Source organism: Cryptococcus neoformans, chromosome 6 (assembly GCF_000149245.1).
Source record: "Cryptococcus neoformans var. grubii H99 chromosome 6, complete sequence".
In the NCBI taxonomy this organism is placed as follows: domain Eukaryota; kingdom Fungi; phylum Basidiomycota; class Tremellomycetes; order Tremellales; family Cryptococcaceae; genus Cryptococcus; species Cryptococcus neoformans.
The window spans coordinates 1,134,286-1,151,508 of NC_026750.1; the positions used below are offsets into that span (position 1 = coordinate 1,134,286).

Here is a 17,223-nt window from a genome sequence, read left to right on the forward strand (position 1 = left end):
TGCCTAGTCCAGATCAACACAGTGGCGGAACCAATTTCTAATCTCTGGCAAAACCGATAACAACCATCCCAATAGCTACTTTGCTCCAGCGAACGGCGGACCAGCAGATACCCACTCTGTTCTTACTGACAGAGCAGCCCCGCTCAAATAACCAGTACTGCCAGTGTTACAGTCATGGTGCTTGGCAAACAACCTTTTCTACTGAGAATCCCACCCAAACGACAGGCAAAGACGCGCGCCCTTCGTTGCTTCTCTGCAACTTGTAAAAGACGAACTGTGAAAGAGCCCTTTCGGATACTTTTTTGCGGCTCAGACGATTTCGCAGTCGCTTCCTTAAAAGCAGTACATGAAGCGAAAGGTATGCCAACATTATATCTTGTTAATTAGCTGGCGATTGCTTATGATTTGTCGTAGACGTTTGGTCTAGCATCGATGTAGTAGTGCCCGCTGAAAGGGAAATTGGGCGAGGAGGAAAGCATGCCCATCATGAAAAGTACACCCGTAAGCTGCAATGTAAGGACCCCCGGAAGAGCGACTGAGTCTTGGATCGGCAAGCGGCACTACGCCTGTACGCCGAACAGAACAATCTCCCCATATCGACTATTCCATCTACTGGCCTCAAAACCTGGTCTCCACCCGAACTTTTCACTTCATCCGATCTCAACTCCTCACATGTGCTATTAACAGCGTCTTTTGGGCATATTATCCCCCTCCGACTCTTGAAGCTCTTCCCTCCGATTCAACGGCTAAATGTACATCCGTCTCTCTTACCCAGATGGAGAGGAGCTGCTCCTGTACAGTGGACCATTGCGAATGGAGATGAAGAGACGGGGGTTAGTGTGCAGACGCTGGTGCGGTATGCGCTAGGTGTTGATGCAGGTGATATATTGGGAAGAGTTGAGGGTATCGTGAGTACTGTGTCTACTGTAATCTATGGAGAAAAATTGATACTCATGTCAAGTTCAGAAAGTCCCTCGCGAAATTAGATATGAGATTTTCTTACCTTCCTTGGCAGAGGCAGGAGGCAAGCTGTTAGTTGACGTGTTGCGGAAAATCCAAAATGGAACTGTAAGCTGTTCTCCATGGCATCGTGGTGGTGATTTCACTAATATCGCTCGCCAGGTAACCACCACAACCCAGGACGAGAGATACGTCACTGTCGCTCCCAAGATTACTCATGAGACGTCTCGAATACATTGGGAGAAACATACAGCAGAGGCGATCGACAGATTACACCGTGGATTCACCCATCAAGTACATACAATCCTCTTCTTCTCTCAAATTAGCGCTGACAAGCATCTATACAGTGTCCCGTCTGGACCTTCTTCCTCAATACAACAGCGCAAATCCTCTCCCTCCATCCCATCCCACCTTCGTCTCTTCCTATACCCCTCTATCAACCAGAAACAATAACGCCCGGCACTGCGATACTTTACAGGCAAGGCAAGTCACGCCGACTATTCGTAGCTTGTGCGGGGAACAGTTGGATAGAAGTTCAGGAGATTAAGATGGCGAGTAAGAAGGCTTTGGGTATCAAAGAATGGTGGAACGGGTTATCGAAAGATGTGAGGGAAAGTGGGAAACTGGCGTTCCGTTGATTCTTGTGCTTCTGATAGCTGTCATCCGTACTTCTGATACGACGTCCTTTTTTCGGGTAGGTGTACTCGTACTGTACATCGCCATCAGGAGCAGGCAAACCACAAGTTTTTTGAGAGATATAGACGGCCGTTTTGTTAGTAATGGCGAAATGCTATGCAAGAGTCTTCATCCTTGAGATCGGTTGGCACAAGAGGCCAAAGGGATATGTGATCACGAGACACCAAGAAAAGAAAGGAAAGCTAAGAATACATACATCGCCAACACTATCGTGCCGTAATCATACAATGCTCGATGCTCTATGCCTTTTGTAGATGTCCAGATGTCAAGGACGCGCCAAAAATGCCCGCCGATCCTCTAAACTATTTCAATGGTTCTCACCGCTCTCTCAATACCCTCCACAGGCTCCGCGGGTGTCGCAGGTGTTCTCGGCGTACCATTAAGAGAAGCATATCTCTCAAACATGGGTATCGTACGATGTCCCTCTGGAGCAGCAGAGGTACTCTCTTGTGTTTGACGCTAAAGCAAGGGGTTAGTAAGAAGAGAATAAATAGTAAGTAGCTGGGACGTACGAGGGCAGAACGGGAAAGACCCGATTCAAGGCCTTCTAACAAGGCGCAAGCTTTCTATATGTATTGTGAGCTATTGTCAAGCAGACTAACCCGAGGTAGCTCACACAAAGATCATTTGAAGAGATGTAACCGCAACGCAAACAAGTCTGCAAAGCCTTCATACCTCTTTGCACACTTTGCTCAAGGACAAAGGATTCACCAGAGTGGATGATGTCGACGATAGCGCTAGGTCGGACGGCTTCGAGGTCCTTGAGGAAAACTCTGGCATGTCCTCTGTAGGCTAGAGCAGATTGTCAGTTTTGCCCGAAGATGGCTCAACTAAAATACTCACCATCAGGAGAGTAGATACACTCGGTTGAAAAGTATGTGAGCTTTTTGAAGTATGCATACCTATTACCTGTGAGAATTCGCTGTTATCCTTGTGAGTGATGAACTCACATGACAATTTCCTTCTCGTACGCATATTTGAAAGGCTTGCTTCTCTTGATCGTATCCTCAGATTGGGTCGTAACAGCCGTGCATCTCGCCAAACGGGCAATATCGCCTCTCATGACTGGGTGGAAATCAGTGACGGGGATCTTTTTTATTTGCCGCTATGTTTTACTGACTGTTCATCAAGACAGTTTCAGCAATGTCATCCGCATTGTGTCCGGTTACGATATGGTCTACTCCTAATTGGGCAGCCCCACGGTCCAATGCCTGACGACGGAATACACCACAAAAAGTACCTATAGCAATGTCAGTTTACGATTGAAAAGAGAAGACATCCTTCAACCCATACAATTGTTCTTCTTGCCGACTTGTTCTACAATCTTGTCCATCGTCCACCCGTAAAGCTCAGAGTAAGATAGGATCTTGAGCGGAAGTCCATACTCTACTTGATTTTGCTTGACGGTCTATCCAGCAGATCAGCCAAGAGGCAACGGACGACTGGAACTGAACTCACCTCTAAAGAGTCGTCTCGATACCCGGTGATACCTTCATCTATTGACAGCAGATACAAGTCCAATCCATAGTCATATCGCTTGTTGAGAACTGAAAGAACGTGTGCAAGTACTGTTGAATCTGCAAAAATCCAAATGAGCCACAAGCCTGATATTGCATAAATTAACATACCTTTTCCACCGCTAGCTCCTATAGCTACCCGTTCCCCTCGCTTAAAAATTCCTTCTCCCTCTACAATTGTGTTGTGCACCTCAGTCTCGAAAACTTCGAAAAAGCAGTCCTTGCAAACCTGTTGACCAGTTTTCGGTCGCTTCACAAGAGCTCTAGCGGTATGGCACAGTGAACAGGGCGTAGGCGGCATGACTTCAGGCTGATTAGGCGGTCACAGCTGCTTTTTGGTATACAAGGTGTCTTTGCGAAAAAGATAGTAGCCATTCGCATAAGTTGGGTGGCAAACAGATTTACGTGCCTAAAATCATAAAAATAGACCAGTTGGCGTGCCTAAAAGGTCATTCAAAGTGACATCACGATTTCTATAGATCTCTATAGTTGCTCTATAGCCGGTGGCCCCGAAATGGGCGGCTGGCGGCGGAGAGTGCAGTAAGAGATGACTTCACCTCCGTCGCCCATTGAGATCACAAGAATATCCACAACTACTTCTACAATCATCCAATCCTATCAACTCCTTGCCCAGCACTATGTCCGAACAGGATACACCCAAGGGCACAGGGAGACCGCTCACAGCTCATAGCCCACCTCTACCCTCCAATAGCACTTCGTTCAGCTTCGCCTGTCGTTGTCTGAATGCCAAGATAGACGGACGCGTCTCTGCTTCAGATGAACAGAAAGTATTGGGCGAGAGTGAAGGAGGTACTAGAGCACACGAAACCTTGGAAATATTCCTGCCTACAGGATCAGAAGGAGTGGTGAGTCAAACGAAATCTTCCCATAGTGGAGATAATACATTGACAAGATTATTAAGAAATTTGCCGATTATGTTGCGTATGACCAAGACATTATATCCTCTCGAGAGGATAAGTCTGATAGTGCGATCATCACTGAGGGCTCTTCTGAGCCTTCATGGCGAAAATGCTTCATCTGTGATACGAGGTGCTATCGTGTCAAAGATAAGGTGCAGAAGGATCCAGCGGCTGAAGAGGAGTGGGTTACTGTAGAGTTGGACAGTGGTGTAGTGGTAAGGCTTGGCTCATTTACTTGTTGCTGATGAGGCTAACCGTTGGCCAGTACGGAGAAAAGCTCTCGCAAGCGCTCGGGCAAGAAGGTCTCCCATTCAGTGGCCTCCTATTCGATCCACAGTCAGGGCCGTCCAACTTCGGCCGTCCGCCTACCAATCCCAGCCCTTCCTCTGATCCAGACTCCTATCTTCCTTCTGCAACACCTTCAGCCCATTACGTTCCTACTCCTCATGACCCATTCTTTCTTCCACCGCCTTTCATCCCGTCCAACCAGCACTTGAAAGATCTTTGTGATCAAGCAGAAAATTACCTCAAGGAAGCTCACGGCAGGCTGGAGGATGAAGTTCGACACTTTATATCGCTCAAGACATTAGAGTTACGCGATCTGGAAGAAAAAGTGCGAGGGGAAGTGGAGTTATTATGGGATAAATACAAGAATGGGCCGGGTAAAGAAGAGATCAGTCTTCAGCGCAGCGCCAGTACCGGCCGTAAGAGGGAAAGCTCTTCCCGTGCACCTGAGCCATCCAGCATATTCCCGCCACCTAAAAACCCTCAATCCCGAAAATCTTTCCAAACCTCTCCGCCGCCATCTCACGCCACTCCAAACCCTATCATGCAAGCTTCTATTGCACCAGCCACTAGCGCTCTACCTAATGGGACATCACTGCTCGCTCATTCCTTGTCTCAAGCGTCATTCTTCCCACAACCTGCAATTAATGAACTAGGGACTGATGGGGAAGTTCCTGAGGAAATGAGAGATGAGATTGACCATACCATCTCTGAGGTGGCTAAAACGTATGGCAAGAAAGGGGATAGTCGAGCGGTTGCTATGAGCTATATCTTTAGCTCCTTTGCGGAGAACATGGGGGGTGCAACTCAGGTTTCTCGTATGAACCAGGAAGAAGCCGAGTCTCCTGAGAATACGCGTCAGGCGCCTAACAAGGATAGCTGGATTGACCAGGAGACTGCCACTGCGAGGATGGCAAGGCCGACTGATCATTTGGACGCTGTGGTAGAGGAGGACTCTGCCGAGGGAGCGACACCGCGACCCAAGCAGGCGAAGCAATTACAAGACGATGGGAAGTCTAGGGAGAAGGGTAAGAAAGGCAAAGAGAGAGCCAAAGTTAAATTTGAGGAGCCCGAGAAGCCAGGGAAAAGTACTCGAAGCGCGGATGGAGACAAGACCCCCACGAACATCTCGGAGGACGAGGGTAAGCTATATACTTCCAGAGGATTTACTAGTGAACTAACATGATCGTAGACTACGTATTCGACTTTGAACTTGAGGACCGTCCTCCAGAACCTGTAGACACTGTACCGTTCTCGCTCCCCCATTCCTCAGCTGGTTCACGCAACATGCTTGAGGCCAATCTCTCGCACACTTTCGCTGCCGATCTTCCTTCTCATCGTGCTGCCTGGCGTCGTATCGAACAGAACGGTTCCATGTACGAGGCTCTTCGGGGGGGAAGACGACCAGACACCAATGATAACCCTGTGGACGATAGCGAAATGAGCAAGTTTGCCACTTCTGTGCCCATCGCAATCAATCCTATACGAGCCGGTCAAGCTAGTGTTCCTGTCGCATTGGAACGTAAGACTTCGCTCACAGATCGCCCTGGAATTTTTGTCCCTGGTCTCAGACCAGCGATGCGGGAAAAAGGCGTTGCGAGGAGTAATTCACTTGGTCTGGGCTTCCCCAAAGGCGTACAGTCATCTTTAGCGCGTGGCCGGCCGTCAGATCAGCAACGAAAGGCTTCCCGTTCCGCGTCAGTCTCACGCGAGCGCGAAGCAGTACAATCTTATGCTGCGGACCCTGGCGCGGTATTTGAGACATTGGCAGATGGCGAGGTCGAGGAAGAAGAAGAAGAGGAGGACGCTACTGCGACAGGGAAGGGAACGGTAATGGAAAAGGGATTCGTGCCGCCTCATGTGTTGGCAAGGCAAGAGGATAGCAAAAAACTTCCTGATGTTGGGTGGAGAAGTTTGGCGTCGTAGAGTGTGCATAGAATCTTGAAGGAGAATGGGAATTACAGTAATATAAAAAACGGAGAACGCAGGCGTTGTATATATGAGTGCACAAGGTTCGTGGCGCGATGTATGGTATGCATCTGTCTTGATGTGTAGGTTTGCACAATCACACAAGGGATACGGATGTATATAAGAAGCTGTCTATTGTCAGATTGAGGTAGAGCGCATGATGGCATCCGGAAGGGCGAGGATAAGATATAAATATCTTCCCCACAACGTCATAAGCTAATCTGCGGTCCGACGGTAGCCGATCGACAGACGATAACAAATAAGGTATGAAATAACGAACATCGAATTTTATCATTTCACTTTTTTTTTCTTCACAAGCTTCCTTAAGTTTCAGTCATCATGCTGCTATACACAACAAGGAGACTTCCAAGCATAATTCGCCCAGCGTGCACGCATCGGCGTCTGACCAGTGAGTTGCCGACATATCAGCTCGTGGAGTCGAAAGAGGCGAGCGGCTAACGATGGGTGGCTGGCTAGCCTTTAATGGTGGCCCTTTCCCAAAAAAACTTGCTTTTGCATTTGACATTGTAAGAGACAGGAAAAAGGAGCTTACTAGGGTCCCTGTCTAGAGGCTAACCCATAGCTGTTTGTCTGGTAGGACGGTGTGCTCAAACAAGGCCACAATGTCCTGCCTGAAGCTAAACGTACAATGAAGCTTCTTACGGGCGAAGATGGAAGATTGCCCAAGTACGCGTCATCTAATTGCTTCCCAGAATGATAATAGCTCAATTCTATCTTTCGCAGACCGATACCTTTCTTGCTGATAACCAATGGCGGTGGAGTACTTGACCACGAGCGCCTCTCCTTTCTTTCCTCCGAACTGGGTGTCCAACTTACACCTGACCAACTCGTCCAGAGTCATACACCTATGCGCGACTATGCGCATAAGTACAAGGAAAAGCACGTGCTTGTTATTGGCGGGAAGGGAGAAAGCTGCAGGAAGGTCGCCGAATCGTATGTTCATCGTCATAAAAGTTGGACGTGTCCATCCTAATGAAAGAGTGATGTACAGGTATGGGATGAAGAATGCCCACATACCGCAGGATGTGATCGCTTGGAAACCTTCAATTTGGGACCGTACAGAATTGACGAAAGAAGAGGAGGCATTTGTCCGAGTATGTTCGCTAGGTTTCCCCCATTTGTGTGACTAACAGATTGTATTGCATGATTTAGCCGCAAGATTTCTCTTCCATCCAGTTTTCCGCTATCTTCGTTATGCATGATTCTCACGACTGGGGTAGAGATACTACTCTTATCCTTGATCTTCTCAATTCTAAAAATGGATATTTGGGCACAAGAACGGAAGGAAGGAAGAATGGGGAAGAGGCGGTCGAGTTGATTATGAGCAATCCCGATGTTGAATGGCGGTCGTGAGTGGCTTTTCTACTACGGTGTTCAAGATGGCTTATGGCTTGAAAAGTGACTGGCCCATACCTCGATTAGGTCAAGGGGCTTTCAGAATCGGTTTGGAATCTGTTTACAAGGTATTTTATGCCCTCCCGAGTGTCAAAAAGGATCACTGATTCGTTCTATTAGGCAACGACCGGCCTTGACCTCACCTATACCCAATACGGCAAGCCTTTCAAAGCCACTTATGACTTCTCTGAGCTTTCTTTGCGCCGATACTTGGCTTCTGTCGGACGTGACGCTAGTGTCCCTTTGCATGTGTAAGTTTCTCCCCTTGGCTGAATGGATGTTCCGTCATTGTGAAATGCTGAAGTTTATGCATGAAAAGCTACATGGTAGGCGACAATCCCGCTTCCGATATTGCGGGCGCAAACGCGCACGGCTGGTCGTCTATCCTCGTCCGCACAGGCGTCTTCCACGATACCCACGGAGAAAAACCAGCGTTCCAACCAACTGTCATTGCCGATAATGTAGAAAAGGGAGTAGAGTGGGCTATCGGTAGAGAGATGGGGTTGTGTTGATTAGCATAGAGTGCCAAATAAAAATAGAAAGACATTCGACCCACGTATAGATGCTAGATGTATCTCATGCTTGATGCTTTTGATTCTGATTGATCACGGTGATTGTGGCGATGATGTTTGAGGACGCATAGATGAGGGTAATAAAAAGGGAGCCGTGCTTGAATTCGTCAAAAAGGGTGAAGGCGCCGCCGGAATGATTTTCACGCAAGATTTTCCCTTTTTCTCTGGCACTTCTTTTTTTCCTTCCATTTTCTTTTCCAACATATTTTCCACGTCTGGTGAAGCTGAAGAATTCTCATTACCCTTCCAAACGTATCCCCATCTATCTCCTGCTAATGCCTCCGTGGCAGTACCTTCCACTTTCTCCACCCATCGTTTCAATTCCATCCTCCTCAAGATTTTCGTCCATCGCTTTTTCTGCGTTCCAATTCTTTCAAACTTGACCCTAACTCCTAATTTCACATTGATTTGATTGGGACTCAGGGAATAGAGCTGGGAAATTCCTGACGAACGAAAACAATCAAACCACCCCTCCCAAGCCATTTGTCCTAATTTCCGTAAACGGTAATTGAGCGCATAGTCTGCGATTTGACGCCATGTTTCGAGGCCTGGGGGGATCTGAAAGTCCATAAACCGAGATATTATAGAAATAATTTCGGCTGGTATGACTTTAACTTTTTGCGAGTAAGTTGCAGGAGAAGAGAGAAGCGCTTTGATGGATAGATGGAGGGTTTGGCGATTAGGGGGTTGTGAGGAAAAAAGCAGATACTGTTCAAATAGAGTCGAAGGTGAAGCGACAGACCGAAGCGGAGGTTTCAGATATGCCAGGTAGAGATTTAATAGCGCTGTATCTTCTAGCCGAGTTTCTTTCGCCTTGCCTTTCCCTGTGGGCTCGAAATCGGTAGCGTTTTCCAGCAGTTTCCACGCGTGATCAAACGAAGGCGCTTCGCCGAGCAGGAGCAAATGATGTAAGCGACCAAACAGCTGAGACATCGTGTAACGACTCGAGTCCGGGATGAACTCTACGGGTGGTAAAGTCTGCATAGCCCACCAATTTGGTCGAACTTTCCATCCGCCGGCCCTTTTATTTCTCTTCATATCTCTCGCTCGTTTGGCATGGCCTAGAGATAGGATCCGTCGGTCGATCATCAACCTCAGCACGTCTTTCTGGGTACGAAAGTCTCCGCATCGTTTAGAGTATGCAATGAGTAGTTCACCAGCTGATCGTGTGAGTTCTGATGGATTGGCTTTGAGGTGCGAAAGGATCTCGTCTGGTTGAGGGGGATTGAGCTGTGCCAAAAGGCGATGAACAACAGTAGGTTGTAGGGTCTCAGATTCGGATGGCTGTTGTATAATAGAAGTTTTAGAAACTATTCACGTCAATAGTCAGCATTATACAATTTGTTTTCATCAACACTCACCATCTAAAAGTGACCGACGTGGCTTCGTTCTGCGTTTCCATTTAGATCCACTCGCCTCTCCAGCACTGTTTGCGTCTCTCTTTTCTACTTGGTGGCAGAATGAATTCGAAGAAGCTCTTGCAGCCCACGGTAAAAGTACTCCCAGCTGTACCAACTCGACACAATGTCGAATCGGTATCCTTGGGGGCATGGGGTATACGGCCGTCTAGCTGAAGTTGCCACGGTTCTTCTAACAGCCAGATGTGGTTTGGTATTGTTAACAAGGCGACTATTGGCAGATTCTATGGGCCATATCGCGGGAGAATGCCGGCGTGTATTTTGAGATGTTTTTGGACGTGGAATTGAGGATGGATTGATAGATGACGGTCAAAGAATCGCGGACAACGAAACGGCCGAATCCTTAAGCGGAGTCTGCCGTGAACTCCGTGCAGTGAAAAGAAGGGAGAGCAGGATAAAATGGGAATAAAGCCGCCGAGTGAAATTGAGCGCCTCCACTTTCTTGGTCCACTCTGGGCGGGGCCGTATTATGACGCTCAACGGTACCAAACAGCTCCTTCATAGAGCTTAAACTGCGTGGAATGTCTCTAAGATCTGCCGGTTCACCGTCTAGTACCTGCTCTTTGTAGGAGTGCGAATTCAAGGCCCAGATGAATCATCTGCTATCTCAAACCCGGTGGTGCAGCCAAGAAATTGTCAGGTGATAGTCAATATGTGATAGGATCTCTAACGTCACTAGCACGCATTTCCCACGTCCAATGAGGGGTTTATATACCCTTGCCACCTTGATAATTCCTGCCCTCTCACCAGCTTCTTTTTGCCTTTACCCCAGCCACCTATCGAACATGGAGTTCCACACATCTTCGCAAGAAATCAATAAACCCAAACAGCTGTACCCCTGCCTTGCGGTAATCGATATCAATTCTTCTGACACTAAATCCCGACGTCTTTCTGCCGGATCTTTTGGATCCGACAAAGATGAAGGTAATGTTCTCACCAGAGTTATCTCTGGGGGAGGAAGGAGGAAGAGTTCCTTTGGAGAGACTGGAGGTGGCGGTGGAGGGCGTAGACTTAGTTTTGGGGGAAAGAAAGATGATGATAAGGTTGAAGGAAAGTGGTACTGGAGAGTACAAGCAGGAGTAAACGAGGTGAGATTTATCTGCTGCAATATAATGTGTACCTATTAACAATCAAGTCAGACTCACATAGTTCTTCTCCCTCTCACGCAGCCTCCCAACCCGCTTCTCACGACCCGCCCTGCACCCCTTTCCGCCGCTATCCCTTCTCGCGCGACTCATGAGGCATCTACCCACCCTAATGAGTCAGCTATTGCTGAGAACGAGGGTGGAAATGAACCCGGATTTGCTTCTCGAATGAAGAACATGTTCCGACGTGCTTCCTCCTCTGTCAAGGAACGTCCCTCTGCTCCATCTGCCTCGGAGACTACTTCCGGCGGGCCTAGCATTGGAGGTGAACGGGTGACCGACCAGACAGAAAGGGGCGAGATGCTCCCTAGTGTTAAAGGAAACGTTGAAGGAGCGACCAATTTGAACAGCAATGCCGAGCTGGGATGGCCTGGGATGATCAATGGCGAGAAGTTGGGCGCGATTTTGATACCCCTTTCCTCCATCGGGAAGAAAGTGGGCTTGGGTGGAGGCAAGAAAGCAGATGCCAGCTGGGTAACTGTCCAGGTTTGTCACTTGCTTCTTTAATAGTGATCAGATGCTAAAACTTTCTTTAGGTCACTTCTAACACTCAATCGATGGAGCCCATCGGGACTAGCAGGTTTGACCCTGGTCCCAAGTCAGGTTCGATCAAGTTTGAATTTGACAAAGACTGGCTCGGAGCCAGGGGGTGAGTTCTCAACCAAAGCCATTCTGGTATATCCATAGTTGACAGCTCTCTTTTTCAGCGAGGCAGAGGTCCTCCACCATTACATCACCACCGCGGCAGCAGCTGCTCCTGCACCAACGGAGCGTACCGCACCCAACCCATCTTCCTTCCAACTGGGTGGTCAGCATGCAACCTCCGGGCCTACCCAGCAAGCTCAAACATCTGACCCTCTGTTCTCTGGGTCACCTTTCGCCAACACCGGCCGCGCTGGGGACCCTGCAGATAGGCCCTTAGTTGATGAAGCGATCGCACCTGATGTAAGCGCCACAAGCAGTCGAAAGGTTGCCGGAGTTTATTAAGAACACACTTCCGTGTGATTGTTTCTCGACTTTCTGATGATTGGTGTGTATGAAACAGGGGGCAACGTCCTGTAATAATTAATGTCGTGTAAGAATGTAATAGCAGTAGTCGAGAAGCTTTATGACGCGATAATAGTACGGCACAAATTGACTAACATACTCAGTAAATATGCAACTTCTTTTACCCTATTGTTATCGACCACTTTATTCTCCCTTGACCAGGCTCTCGAGGTTAATCTCTTTGCCGTCACTCTTCAGCATTGCCTCGAGGACGCTGAGATCCCAGAGAGCACCTCTAGGCTCACCGAAATTCTCCTCCTTGTTTTCTCTTCCCTCCTTGATAGCCTGCACAGCGTTTACAAACATTTCAATCTCAACTTCCACACCCACTTGCTTTGTGGTGATCGTCTTCTTCTCCAAACCACTTCCTTCAGCAGGAATAAGAGTAGTGATAAATCGTCTGTCGAAAGTTTGCTCAATCGTGAGGACGCCATTGAGCAAAGTGACGACAAGACCGTTGGATGTTCGACCCTCGGGGGGCATGTCGGGATTGGCAAAGCTAAACGTGATTTGACCCCTAGGGGTAGACTGGCCAGGCTGAGAAGCCAGATCCTTTTCGGTGTAAACAGCACTGTCCAACTTTGACTTGGGGCCGTTGGGAGGGATAGTAGCGGACGGATCGGGGAGAGCGATGGCTTGGATAGTGTCATGTGGTAGAAGATGAGTTCGGTGAAGGGAGGCAAAACCAATGAAAGAAGCTGGAAGAGCAGCGGGAGGGAGTACAGTACGGAGCAGAGCCGCCCAATGAACACCACCATCCAGAAGGAAGCCTGCCAAAAGCTTAGGGTTCAAATGCTTGGATCGTTAAGGAGTGTGACTTACCACCCTGATAGTCAGGAATAGTACGCCATCCAGTAGCATGGTACTTGGAACCGTCCTCGACGTAAGCGGTAAACTTTATGTCCCAGAAAAGGACAGGACCAAGATTAGGTGTCTTTGAGAGTATGTCTCCAGCAAATCGGAGAGCGGGCTCATGGGCGTAGTCTATATTTCTGTCAGTCGGTCAACTTAAAGGATAATAAATGTGGACTTACTTTCGGCAACTCTCCAGATCAAACCCTTGGGCTTGTAGTCCCTCTCATACTCCTCTATCAATTCCACAGCCTCCTTGACATCCCTGGCCAAAGGCTTTTCGCTCAGCACATGCTTCCCAGCTTTCCAAGCCTTCCTGACAAGGTCAGGCTGTTTGGTGATGGGCAAAACGAAGAGCACCGCATCAATCTCCTTGTTTGCCAAGACAGCCTCAAGGCCATCGTCACCATACAAGAGTTGCGGGGAAGGTGCGCCTACAGAGGTGTATTTGGCATGCAAGGTCTGAGCAGAAGACTCTGAACGAGACCAGATGGTATGGAGGACGAGGGTTTTGAATCGAGCAAGAGAGAGGAGAGCCGGGACGTAGGAGGCCTGGGCGAAAACGCCTGAGCCAAGGAGAGCGACGTTCGTGGACATTGTGATACTTGAAGCTGTGAGTAAAGAAGGCTATTTTACTGTACAAGAAGAGATGTTGTGGATGGCAGAAAAACCGAAGGGAAAATCGATTAGTAACGTGATGGTTAATCTCTGATCGTAACTGCCGGAAAGGACACAAAGCTCGCGTCTGAATTCCGGATAACACCGGCAACCGCTTGGCATCACACTATTTTATTGCTCTTGTATAAGACACATACATCAGTGAAAGATGGAAGAAGCTCTTCATAGTCCATGAATGCATAGCAAGTAGTACGGATGTCTCGGTGGTAGGTCTTGAGGTATTTCTGGGTCAATGCATAACAGCAAAGTGGGTCGAAGATGAGACAAACTGCTAAAAGAAAAGGTATACAACTCCGTGGCCGCAAGCCCCCAATCTAGTTAGTATCTCTCTAGAGAGGTCTGATGTATGATACAACAGTGCATTACCTCTGTATTCGGAAAACAAGTTCAGAACATTGTAATACGGAGACACATATTAATGTGACTAATATAAGGAAACGTTGACGAAATCAATCATCAATGGGCGCGTTGTGTGAGCCAGGCCAAAACAATATCAAGGTTCTTCGCAATCAGGTCAGCGCCTGGATATGGGGGCAGGATAGCAGGTGAAAGTTAGCTTACATGCTTTGTTTTGTTACTTGTCGAATAGCACTGTCCCACAATTTCAGCTACTACTCCAAACGACATAATGATCGAACTCACAGATACAGCTCTGCCCCCTATATCTCCTAATCGCATTTCCTTGATCAAGTCATCAACCCCCATAGCTCCAGAGAGGTCGTTCTTGTTCGCCAGGACTAATAAAGGTACTGAAGCAAGTGCCGGGATGTTTAATAGGGCGTGGAGCTCAGATGTCGCTGTCGGTATGGAGTGGTGCTAAGCTGAAGTCAGCATGTGTTTTCATGGGAGAGTATCGACCCCATACATCAGCAGCATCTACCACGTAGCTAGTTGCAGGGGTCAGTTTTGAAATTCCTCTGAGACTTCACTTCATTCGACCTACATGATAGCGTCGGCTCCTCTGCAATAGCGATCCCACATTCCTCTAAACTTCGGTTGTCCCTATTTACCATATCAGTACGGTACGTTCTACTCAAAGTAGCCTTTTCGTCCATACAAATAGTGAACTTACAGCTACATCCCAGACCTTCATGGTTACATTACCTTTCCGTACTTGGCGAAGGTTGAAAGCTACCGTTGGGACAACATCTTCAGACCATTGGTCGGAACCCAAAACGTTGACTAATCTGTCATGTGTTCGTCAGTGGATTATTGTGGAAGCTGGAGGCCCCAGAAGTCAAAGGACGAACGATGTCTTTCCGCTTGCCTATATTAGAATGAGTATGGGCATCAGCGCTCATATGTCTGGCAGCATGACACCTAGCAACTTACCTGTAATCCCACTATTGTGACCTCAAGATGCTTGGTAAAAAACAAAGACAGAAACCAGTTGAAAATCCCGTTAAATATAGACGCCATGTTGTGAGCTGAACAATGAATTGCTGCAAGGCGATGTAATGTGCTCTGTATCTTCGATTGACAAGGTGGAATACTAATGTTTGATATGGGTGTTGGCTGCGGGTGGGTATTTTTGTCACAGCCCTCACTGAGGAGCTGTTTCGTTTAAGGATTGATGAGGTAAGAAGAAGGTTGGGGAGAAGCACAGTAAAAGAAAGCCAAACTTCTGGTTATTGATGATGTCGTCGATCATCTACTAATACCGGCGTAGGAGGCTCGAGCGGAGCTTGTTCGGTGATGTTGTTATCATTCCGCGCCACAGGAATGACATAGGTATCTCAACATCATATTATATATCGTTTCAATCATTTTATAATGAGTTCCTGTTCGTATAACGGCTAGTATGCTCGCTTGTCACTGGAGGATTCAGTTCCACAGCGTCCGCGGGAGATCGGAGTTCGATTCTCCGACAGGAAGTCTTTTTTATTTTTTTCTGTGCCCTTAATTACTCAGTTCAATTCCGAAGAGAAACGGAAGGTTAAAAACCGCGGGTACGAATTTGAAATGTATAAGGGGCGGATTTGCAATACCATTACCTTTTTGTGCTAATTGGAGACTAATGACTAAATAAATACAAATTTGGTCCCGCTAAAAAGTTTGATGGCGCGATAGGAGGGATAGGAAAAGGAGGTTGGTTAAAGGCAGCTTTCTATACACCTTTTTCTATTCCCCACTTTCTTATCCTTTTCTAATCCATCCATCCAAGTGGAGGTCGTCCATCAACAACAACTTTCAACAACGTGAGTCATTCTTTCGTACATCCTCATCCATACAACATTTCTCCCTCATATCAGTCTCTTTTGCTGACCTTTTTCATGCTTTTTTCTTCCCGTGTTACCCACACCCATTCGCCGTCGTCGCGTTGTTTATCCATTCCTACACTGGTCACACCATGTTTAGACACGTTACATACACCAAATGTCTGCTCCTAGCTGGGAAGAAATGGAAGCCAAGCGAATCGAGGTAAGTGCACATCATCTACTTTTGCAAAGACTACGTTGTTCATCTTTCAATACACAGATGATCCAGTCTCTTCGCGAAGTCTCTTCTGCCATGACGCGCTGCGTCCAAGTCATTGAGGAGTACACCTCCCTCTCTCCCGTCCATCTCTCCAAGCCTGACCTCCTCCAACCCCTCACTGCCGGCGGCCCTCTTGCTGTCGCTCTTGCCTCTGGATTGGCTGACGCCGGTGTCGGAAGCACTGGCAAGAAGGAGCGTAAGAAGAAGGAAAAGAAGATCAGGGACCCCAACGCACCCAAGAGGCCTCCTAGTGCATACATCTTATTCCAGAATGAAGTTCGTGATGACATTAGGACCTCAAACCCTGGCATGCCTTATAAGGATGTGTTACAAATAATCTCTCAGAGATGGAAGGAGTTGCCAGATAGCGAGAAGAAGGTAAGTCAATTCTGTGGATTTGGTAATCGAGGAAGTTTGGGCTTTTGCTGATGATTCGTTTAGATCTTTGAGGACGCCTATGCCGCCGCCCATAACAACTTCCGAGCTGAAGAGGAAGCCTACGCCAAGAAGGATACCGTTGAGGTGGACCCTGCACTCATGGATATTTCCGACGATTCTTCTGACGATGACTCCTCCGAAGGGGACTCTGTAAGCTCGCCTCGCTGTCTATGACTAAAGTATATGCTCATCATCGATGCAGACTCCTGTTGCTCCTATTCCTGCTCCTACTCTTGCTGCCGCTGAGAAGAACAAGAAGGATAAGAAGAGGAAGACCAAGGAGGAGGAAGCTGCTGTGAATGCCGTGCTGGGTGAGGGCAAAGACAAGAAGGTTAGTTATCTATAACTGAAACCTGTATGTATGCACTGACACCGCATTGCAGAAGAAGAAGAAGAGCAAGGACTAAGTATAATCCCTACATCTTGTTTCAGTGATGGAGTGTCAAAGTTATTGGATTGGTCTAGGGCCTCTTATATAGAGATAATTGTCAATAGTCTACGGAGCTTGATTTTTTCGGTTATACAATAATTAGTTAGACAATGATACCATCCGCATGTATAGAGTTGATATGGCACCATGTACCCAGCCTTGGAGGCCGAAAGGATTGCGGATAAACAAGAAAACAGATGCCTGTGAGCGACGCGTCGAGTGGTTTGTTTAGTACATGTGCTCCGTACTGAGAGTGTGCGAGGAATGATCAGCAAGAGTCCGTAAGGTTACCGAGTGTGATGTGACGATACATACGAGATTCGACGATTATATGCATTATCACGTCCGGCATACCTGTTGCAGGGCATTATTAGTAGCGTCCAACGAAGTAAGCGACGATATT

The 17,223-nt window shown here is 47.7% G+C and overlaps 9 protein-coding genes and 2 non-coding genes; 5 read left to right on the plus strand and 6 right to left on the minus strand.

The window, feature by feature from the left end:
- Positions 1-60: 60 nt before the first annotated feature.
- CNAG_02123 (methionyl-tRNA formyltransferase) lies at positions 61-1,775 on the plus strand. XM_012194570.1 has 6 exons: positions 61-358; positions 415-501; positions 556-908; positions 967-1,068; positions 1,123-1,254; positions 1,308-1,775. The coding sequence occupies exons 1-6, from the start codon at positions 175-177 to the stop codon at positions 1,596-1,598; spliced, it is 1,149 nt and encodes a 382-aa protein (XP_012049960.1). The 5' UTR covers positions 61-174; the 3' UTR covers positions 1,599-1,775.
- Positions 1,776-1,810: 35 nt separating this feature from the next.
- CNAG_02122 (cytoplasmic tRNA 2-thiolation protein 1) lies at positions 1,811-3,594 on the minus strand. XM_012194458.1 has 9 exons: positions 3,285-3,594; positions 3,115-3,233; positions 2,950-3,064; positions 2,777-2,896; positions 2,607-2,721; positions 2,500-2,558; positions 2,273-2,448; positions 2,169-2,222; positions 1,811-2,115 (listed from the first exon to the last, which is right to left on the minus strand). Exons 1-9 carry the CDS (start codon positions 3,472-3,474, stop codon positions 1,954-1,956), a joined length of 1,110 nt encoding a protein of 369 aa, XP_012049848.1. The 5' UTR covers positions 3,475-3,594; the 3' UTR covers positions 1,811-1,953.
- A 78-nt stretch (positions 3,595-3,672) lies between these two features.
- On the plus strand, positions 3,673-6,517 carry CNAG_02121 (hypothetical protein). XM_012194569.1 has 4 exons: positions 3,673-4,039; positions 4,096-4,308; positions 4,359-5,520; positions 5,571-6,517. The coding sequence occupies exons 1-4, from the start codon at positions 3,812-3,814 to the stop codon at positions 6,302-6,304; spliced, it is 2,337 nt and encodes a 778-aa protein (XP_012049959.1). The 5' UTR covers positions 3,673-3,811; the 3' UTR covers positions 6,305-6,517.
- Positions 6,518-6,659: 142 nt separating this feature from the next.
- On the plus strand, positions 6,660-8,356 carry CNAG_02120 (TIGR01456 family HAD hydrolase). XM_012194459.1 has 9 exons: positions 6,660-6,755; positions 6,824-6,873; positions 6,945-7,033; positions 7,091-7,300; positions 7,359-7,461; positions 7,520-7,716; positions 7,767-7,830; positions 7,883-8,013; positions 8,082-8,356. Exons 1-9 carry the CDS (start codon positions 6,686-6,688, stop codon positions 8,272-8,274), a joined length of 1,107 nt encoding a protein of 368 aa, XP_012049849.1. The 5' UTR covers positions 6,660-6,685; the 3' UTR covers positions 8,275-8,356.
- On the minus strand, positions 8,005-10,169 carry CNAG_02119 (hypothetical protein). XM_012194568.1 has 3 exons: positions 9,696-10,169; positions 8,319-9,644; positions 8,005-8,245 (listed from the first exon to the last, which is right to left on the minus strand). Exons 1-2 carry the CDS (start codon positions 9,883-9,885, stop codon positions 8,368-8,370), a joined length of 1,467 nt encoding a protein of 488 aa, XP_012049958.1. The 5' UTR covers positions 9,886-10,169; the 3' UTR covers positions 8,005-8,245; positions 8,319-8,367.
- A 212-nt stretch (positions 10,170-10,381) lies between these two features.
- Positions 10,382-11,563, minus strand: CNAG_12590. The gene is made up of 2 exons (XR_001045875.1): positions 10,898-11,563; positions 10,382-10,812 (listed from the first exon to the last, which is right to left on the minus strand). It is a non-coding gene; the product is annotated as a hypothetical RNA (non-coding RNA).
- Positions 10,469-12,560, plus strand: CNAG_02118 (hypothetical protein). XM_012194567.1 has 4 exons: positions 10,469-10,840; positions 10,892-11,383; positions 11,434-11,546; positions 11,605-12,560. The coding sequence occupies exons 1-4, from the start codon at positions 10,538-10,540 to the stop codon at positions 11,882-11,884; spliced, it is 1,188 nt and encodes a 395-aa protein (XP_012049957.1). The 5' UTR covers positions 10,469-10,537; the 3' UTR covers positions 11,885-12,560.
- CNAG_02117 (NAD-binding Rossmann fold oxidoreductase family protein) lies at positions 11,936-13,533 on the minus strand. XM_012194566.1 has 3 exons: positions 12,979-13,533; positions 12,767-12,928; positions 11,936-12,714 (listed from the first exon to the last, which is right to left on the minus strand). Exons 1-3 carry the CDS (start codon positions 13,391-13,393, stop codon positions 12,089-12,091), a joined length of 1,203 nt encoding a protein of 400 aa, XP_012049956.1. The 5' UTR covers positions 13,394-13,533; the 3' UTR covers positions 11,936-12,088.
- An 84-nt stretch (positions 13,534-13,617) lies between these two features.
- Positions 13,618-15,199, minus strand: CNAG_02116 (arf/Sar family protein). XM_012194565.1 has 8 exons: positions 14,807-15,199; positions 14,725-14,741; positions 14,547-14,661; positions 14,418-14,476; positions 14,340-14,361; positions 14,117-14,290; positions 14,036-14,065; positions 13,618-13,975 (listed from the first exon to the last, which is right to left on the minus strand). Exons 1-8 carry the CDS (start codon positions 14,891-14,893, stop codon positions 13,931-13,933), a joined length of 549 nt encoding a protein of 182 aa, XP_012049955.1. The 5' UTR covers positions 14,894-15,199; the 3' UTR covers positions 13,618-13,930.
- Positions 15,200-15,585: 386 nt separating this feature from the next.
- CNAG_02115 (nonhistone protein 6) lies at positions 15,586-16,966 on the plus strand. XM_012194564.1 has 6 exons: positions 15,586-15,672; positions 15,833-15,895; positions 15,953-16,330; positions 16,394-16,540; positions 16,593-16,721; positions 16,774-16,966. Exons 2-6 carry the CDS (start codon positions 15,851-15,853, stop codon positions 16,795-16,797), a joined length of 723 nt encoding a protein of 240 aa, XP_012049954.1. The 5' UTR covers positions 15,586-15,672; positions 15,833-15,850; the 3' UTR covers positions 16,798-16,966.
- CNAG_12591 lies at positions 15,827-17,173 on the minus strand. Its single transcript, XR_001045876.1, has 3 exons — positions 17,136-17,173; positions 16,762-17,067; positions 15,827-16,697 (listed from the first exon to the last, which is right to left on the minus strand). It is a non-coding gene; the product is annotated as a hypothetical RNA (non-coding RNA).
- Positions 17,174-17,223: the final 50 nt, after the last annotated feature.

Bases quoted from the DNA above. Each gene is read 5' to 3' on its own strand.
- CNAG_02117 (XM_012194566.1), bottom strand. From the start codon at position 13,393: ATGTCCACGAACGTCGCTCTCCTTGGCTCAGGCGTTTTCGCCCAGGCC. The intron at 12,929-12,978 runs GTAAGTCCACAT...ACAGAAATATAG, and splicing joins GATCTGGAGAGTTGCCGAAA to ACTACGCCCATGAGCCCGCT. The intron at 12,715-12,766 runs GTAAGTCACACT...AGCTTTTGGCAG, and splicing joins TATTCCTGACTATCAGGGTG to GCTTCCTTCTGGATGGTGGT.
- CNAG_02116 (XM_012194565.1), bottom strand. From the start codon at position 14,893: ATGGCGTCTATATTTAACGGGATTTTCAACTGGTTTCTGTCTTTGTTT. The intron at 14,066-14,116 runs GTGAGTTCGATC...ATTGTGGGACAG, and splicing joins TAGGGGGCAGAGCTGTATCT to TGCTATTCGACAAGTAACAA. The intron at 13,976-14,035 runs GTAAGCTAACTT...CTGATTGCGAAG, and splicing joins CAAGTAACAAAACAAAGCAT to AACCTTGATATTGTTTTGGC.
- CNAG_02118 (XM_012194567.1), top strand. From the start codon at position 10,538: ATGGAGTTCCACACATCTTCGCAAGAAATCAATAAACCCAAACAGCTG. The intron at 10,841-10,891 runs GTGAGATTTATC...CAATCAAGTCAG, and splicing joins TACAAGCAGGAGTAAACGAG to ACTCACATAGTTCTTCTCCC. The intron at 11,547-11,604 runs GTGAGTTCTCAA...TCTCTTTTTCAG, and splicing joins GACTGGCTCGGAGCCAGGGG to CGAGGCAGAGGTCCTCCACC.
- CNAG_02121 (XM_012194569.1), top strand. From the start codon at position 3,812: ATGTCCGAACAGGATACACCCAAGGGCACAGGGAGACCGCTCACAGCT. The intron at 4,309-4,358 runs GTAAGGCTTGGC...ACCGTTGGCCAG, and splicing joins AGTTGGACAGTGGTGTAGTG to TACGGAGAAAAGCTCTCGCA. The intron at 5,521-5,570 runs GTAAGCTATATA...ACATGATCGTAG, and splicing joins GAACATCTCGGAGGACGAGG to ACTACGTATTCGACTTTGAA.
- CNAG_02119 (XM_012194568.1), bottom strand. From the start codon at position 9,885: ATGCCCCCAAGGATACCGATTCGACATTGTGTCGAGTTGGTACAGCTG. The intron at 9,645-9,695 runs GTGAGTGTTGAT...TGACGTGAATAG, and splicing joins ACGTCGGTCACTTTTAGATG to TTTCTAAAACTTCTATTATA.
- CNAG_02120 (XM_012194459.1), top strand. From the start codon at position 6,686: ATGCTGCTATACACAACAAGGAGACTTCCAAGCATAATTCGCCCAGCG. The intron at 7,462-7,519 runs GTATGTTCGCTA...TGCATGATTTAG, and splicing joins AAGAGGAGGCATTTGTCCGA to CCGCAAGATTTCTCTTCCAT. The intron at 7,717-7,766 runs GTGAGTGGCTTT...TGGCTTGAAAAG, and splicing joins CCCGATGTTGAATGGCGGTC to TGACTGGCCCATACCTCGAT.
- CNAG_02115 (XM_012194564.1), top strand. From the start codon at position 15,851: ATGTCTGCTCCTAGCTGGGAAGAAATGGAAGCCAAGCGAATCGAG. The intron at 15,896-15,952 runs GTAAGTGCACAT...TTCAATACACAG, and splicing joins TGGAAGCCAAGCGAATCGAG to ATGATCCAGTCTCTTCGCGA. The intron at 16,331-16,393 runs GTAAGTCAATTC...TGATTCGTTTAG, and splicing joins TGCCAGATAGCGAGAAGAAG to ATCTTTGAGGACGCCTATGC.
- CNAG_02123 (XM_012194570.1), top strand. From the start codon at position 175: ATGGTGCTTGGCAAACAACCTTTTCTACTGAGAATCCCACCCAAACGA. The intron at 1,069-1,122 runs GTAAGCTGTTCT...ATCGCTCGCCAG, and splicing joins GGAAAATCCAAAATGGAACT to GTAACCACCACAACCCAGGA. The intron at 1,255-1,307 runs GTACATACAATC...GCATCTATACAG, and splicing joins ACCGTGGATTCACCCATCAA to TGTCCCGTCTGGACCTTCTT.
- CNAG_02122 (XM_012194458.1), bottom strand. From the start codon at position 3,474: ATGCCGCCTACGCCCTGTTCACTGTGCCATACCGCTAGAGCTCTTGTG. The intron at 3,234-3,284 runs GTATGTTAATTT...GGATTTTTGCAG, and splicing joins AGGAGCTAGCGGTGGAAAAG to ATTCAACAGTACTTGCACAC. The intron at 2,449-2,499 runs GTGAGTATTTTA...AATCTGCTCTAG, and splicing joins GTGTATCTACTCTCCTGATG to CCTACAGAGGACATGCCAGA.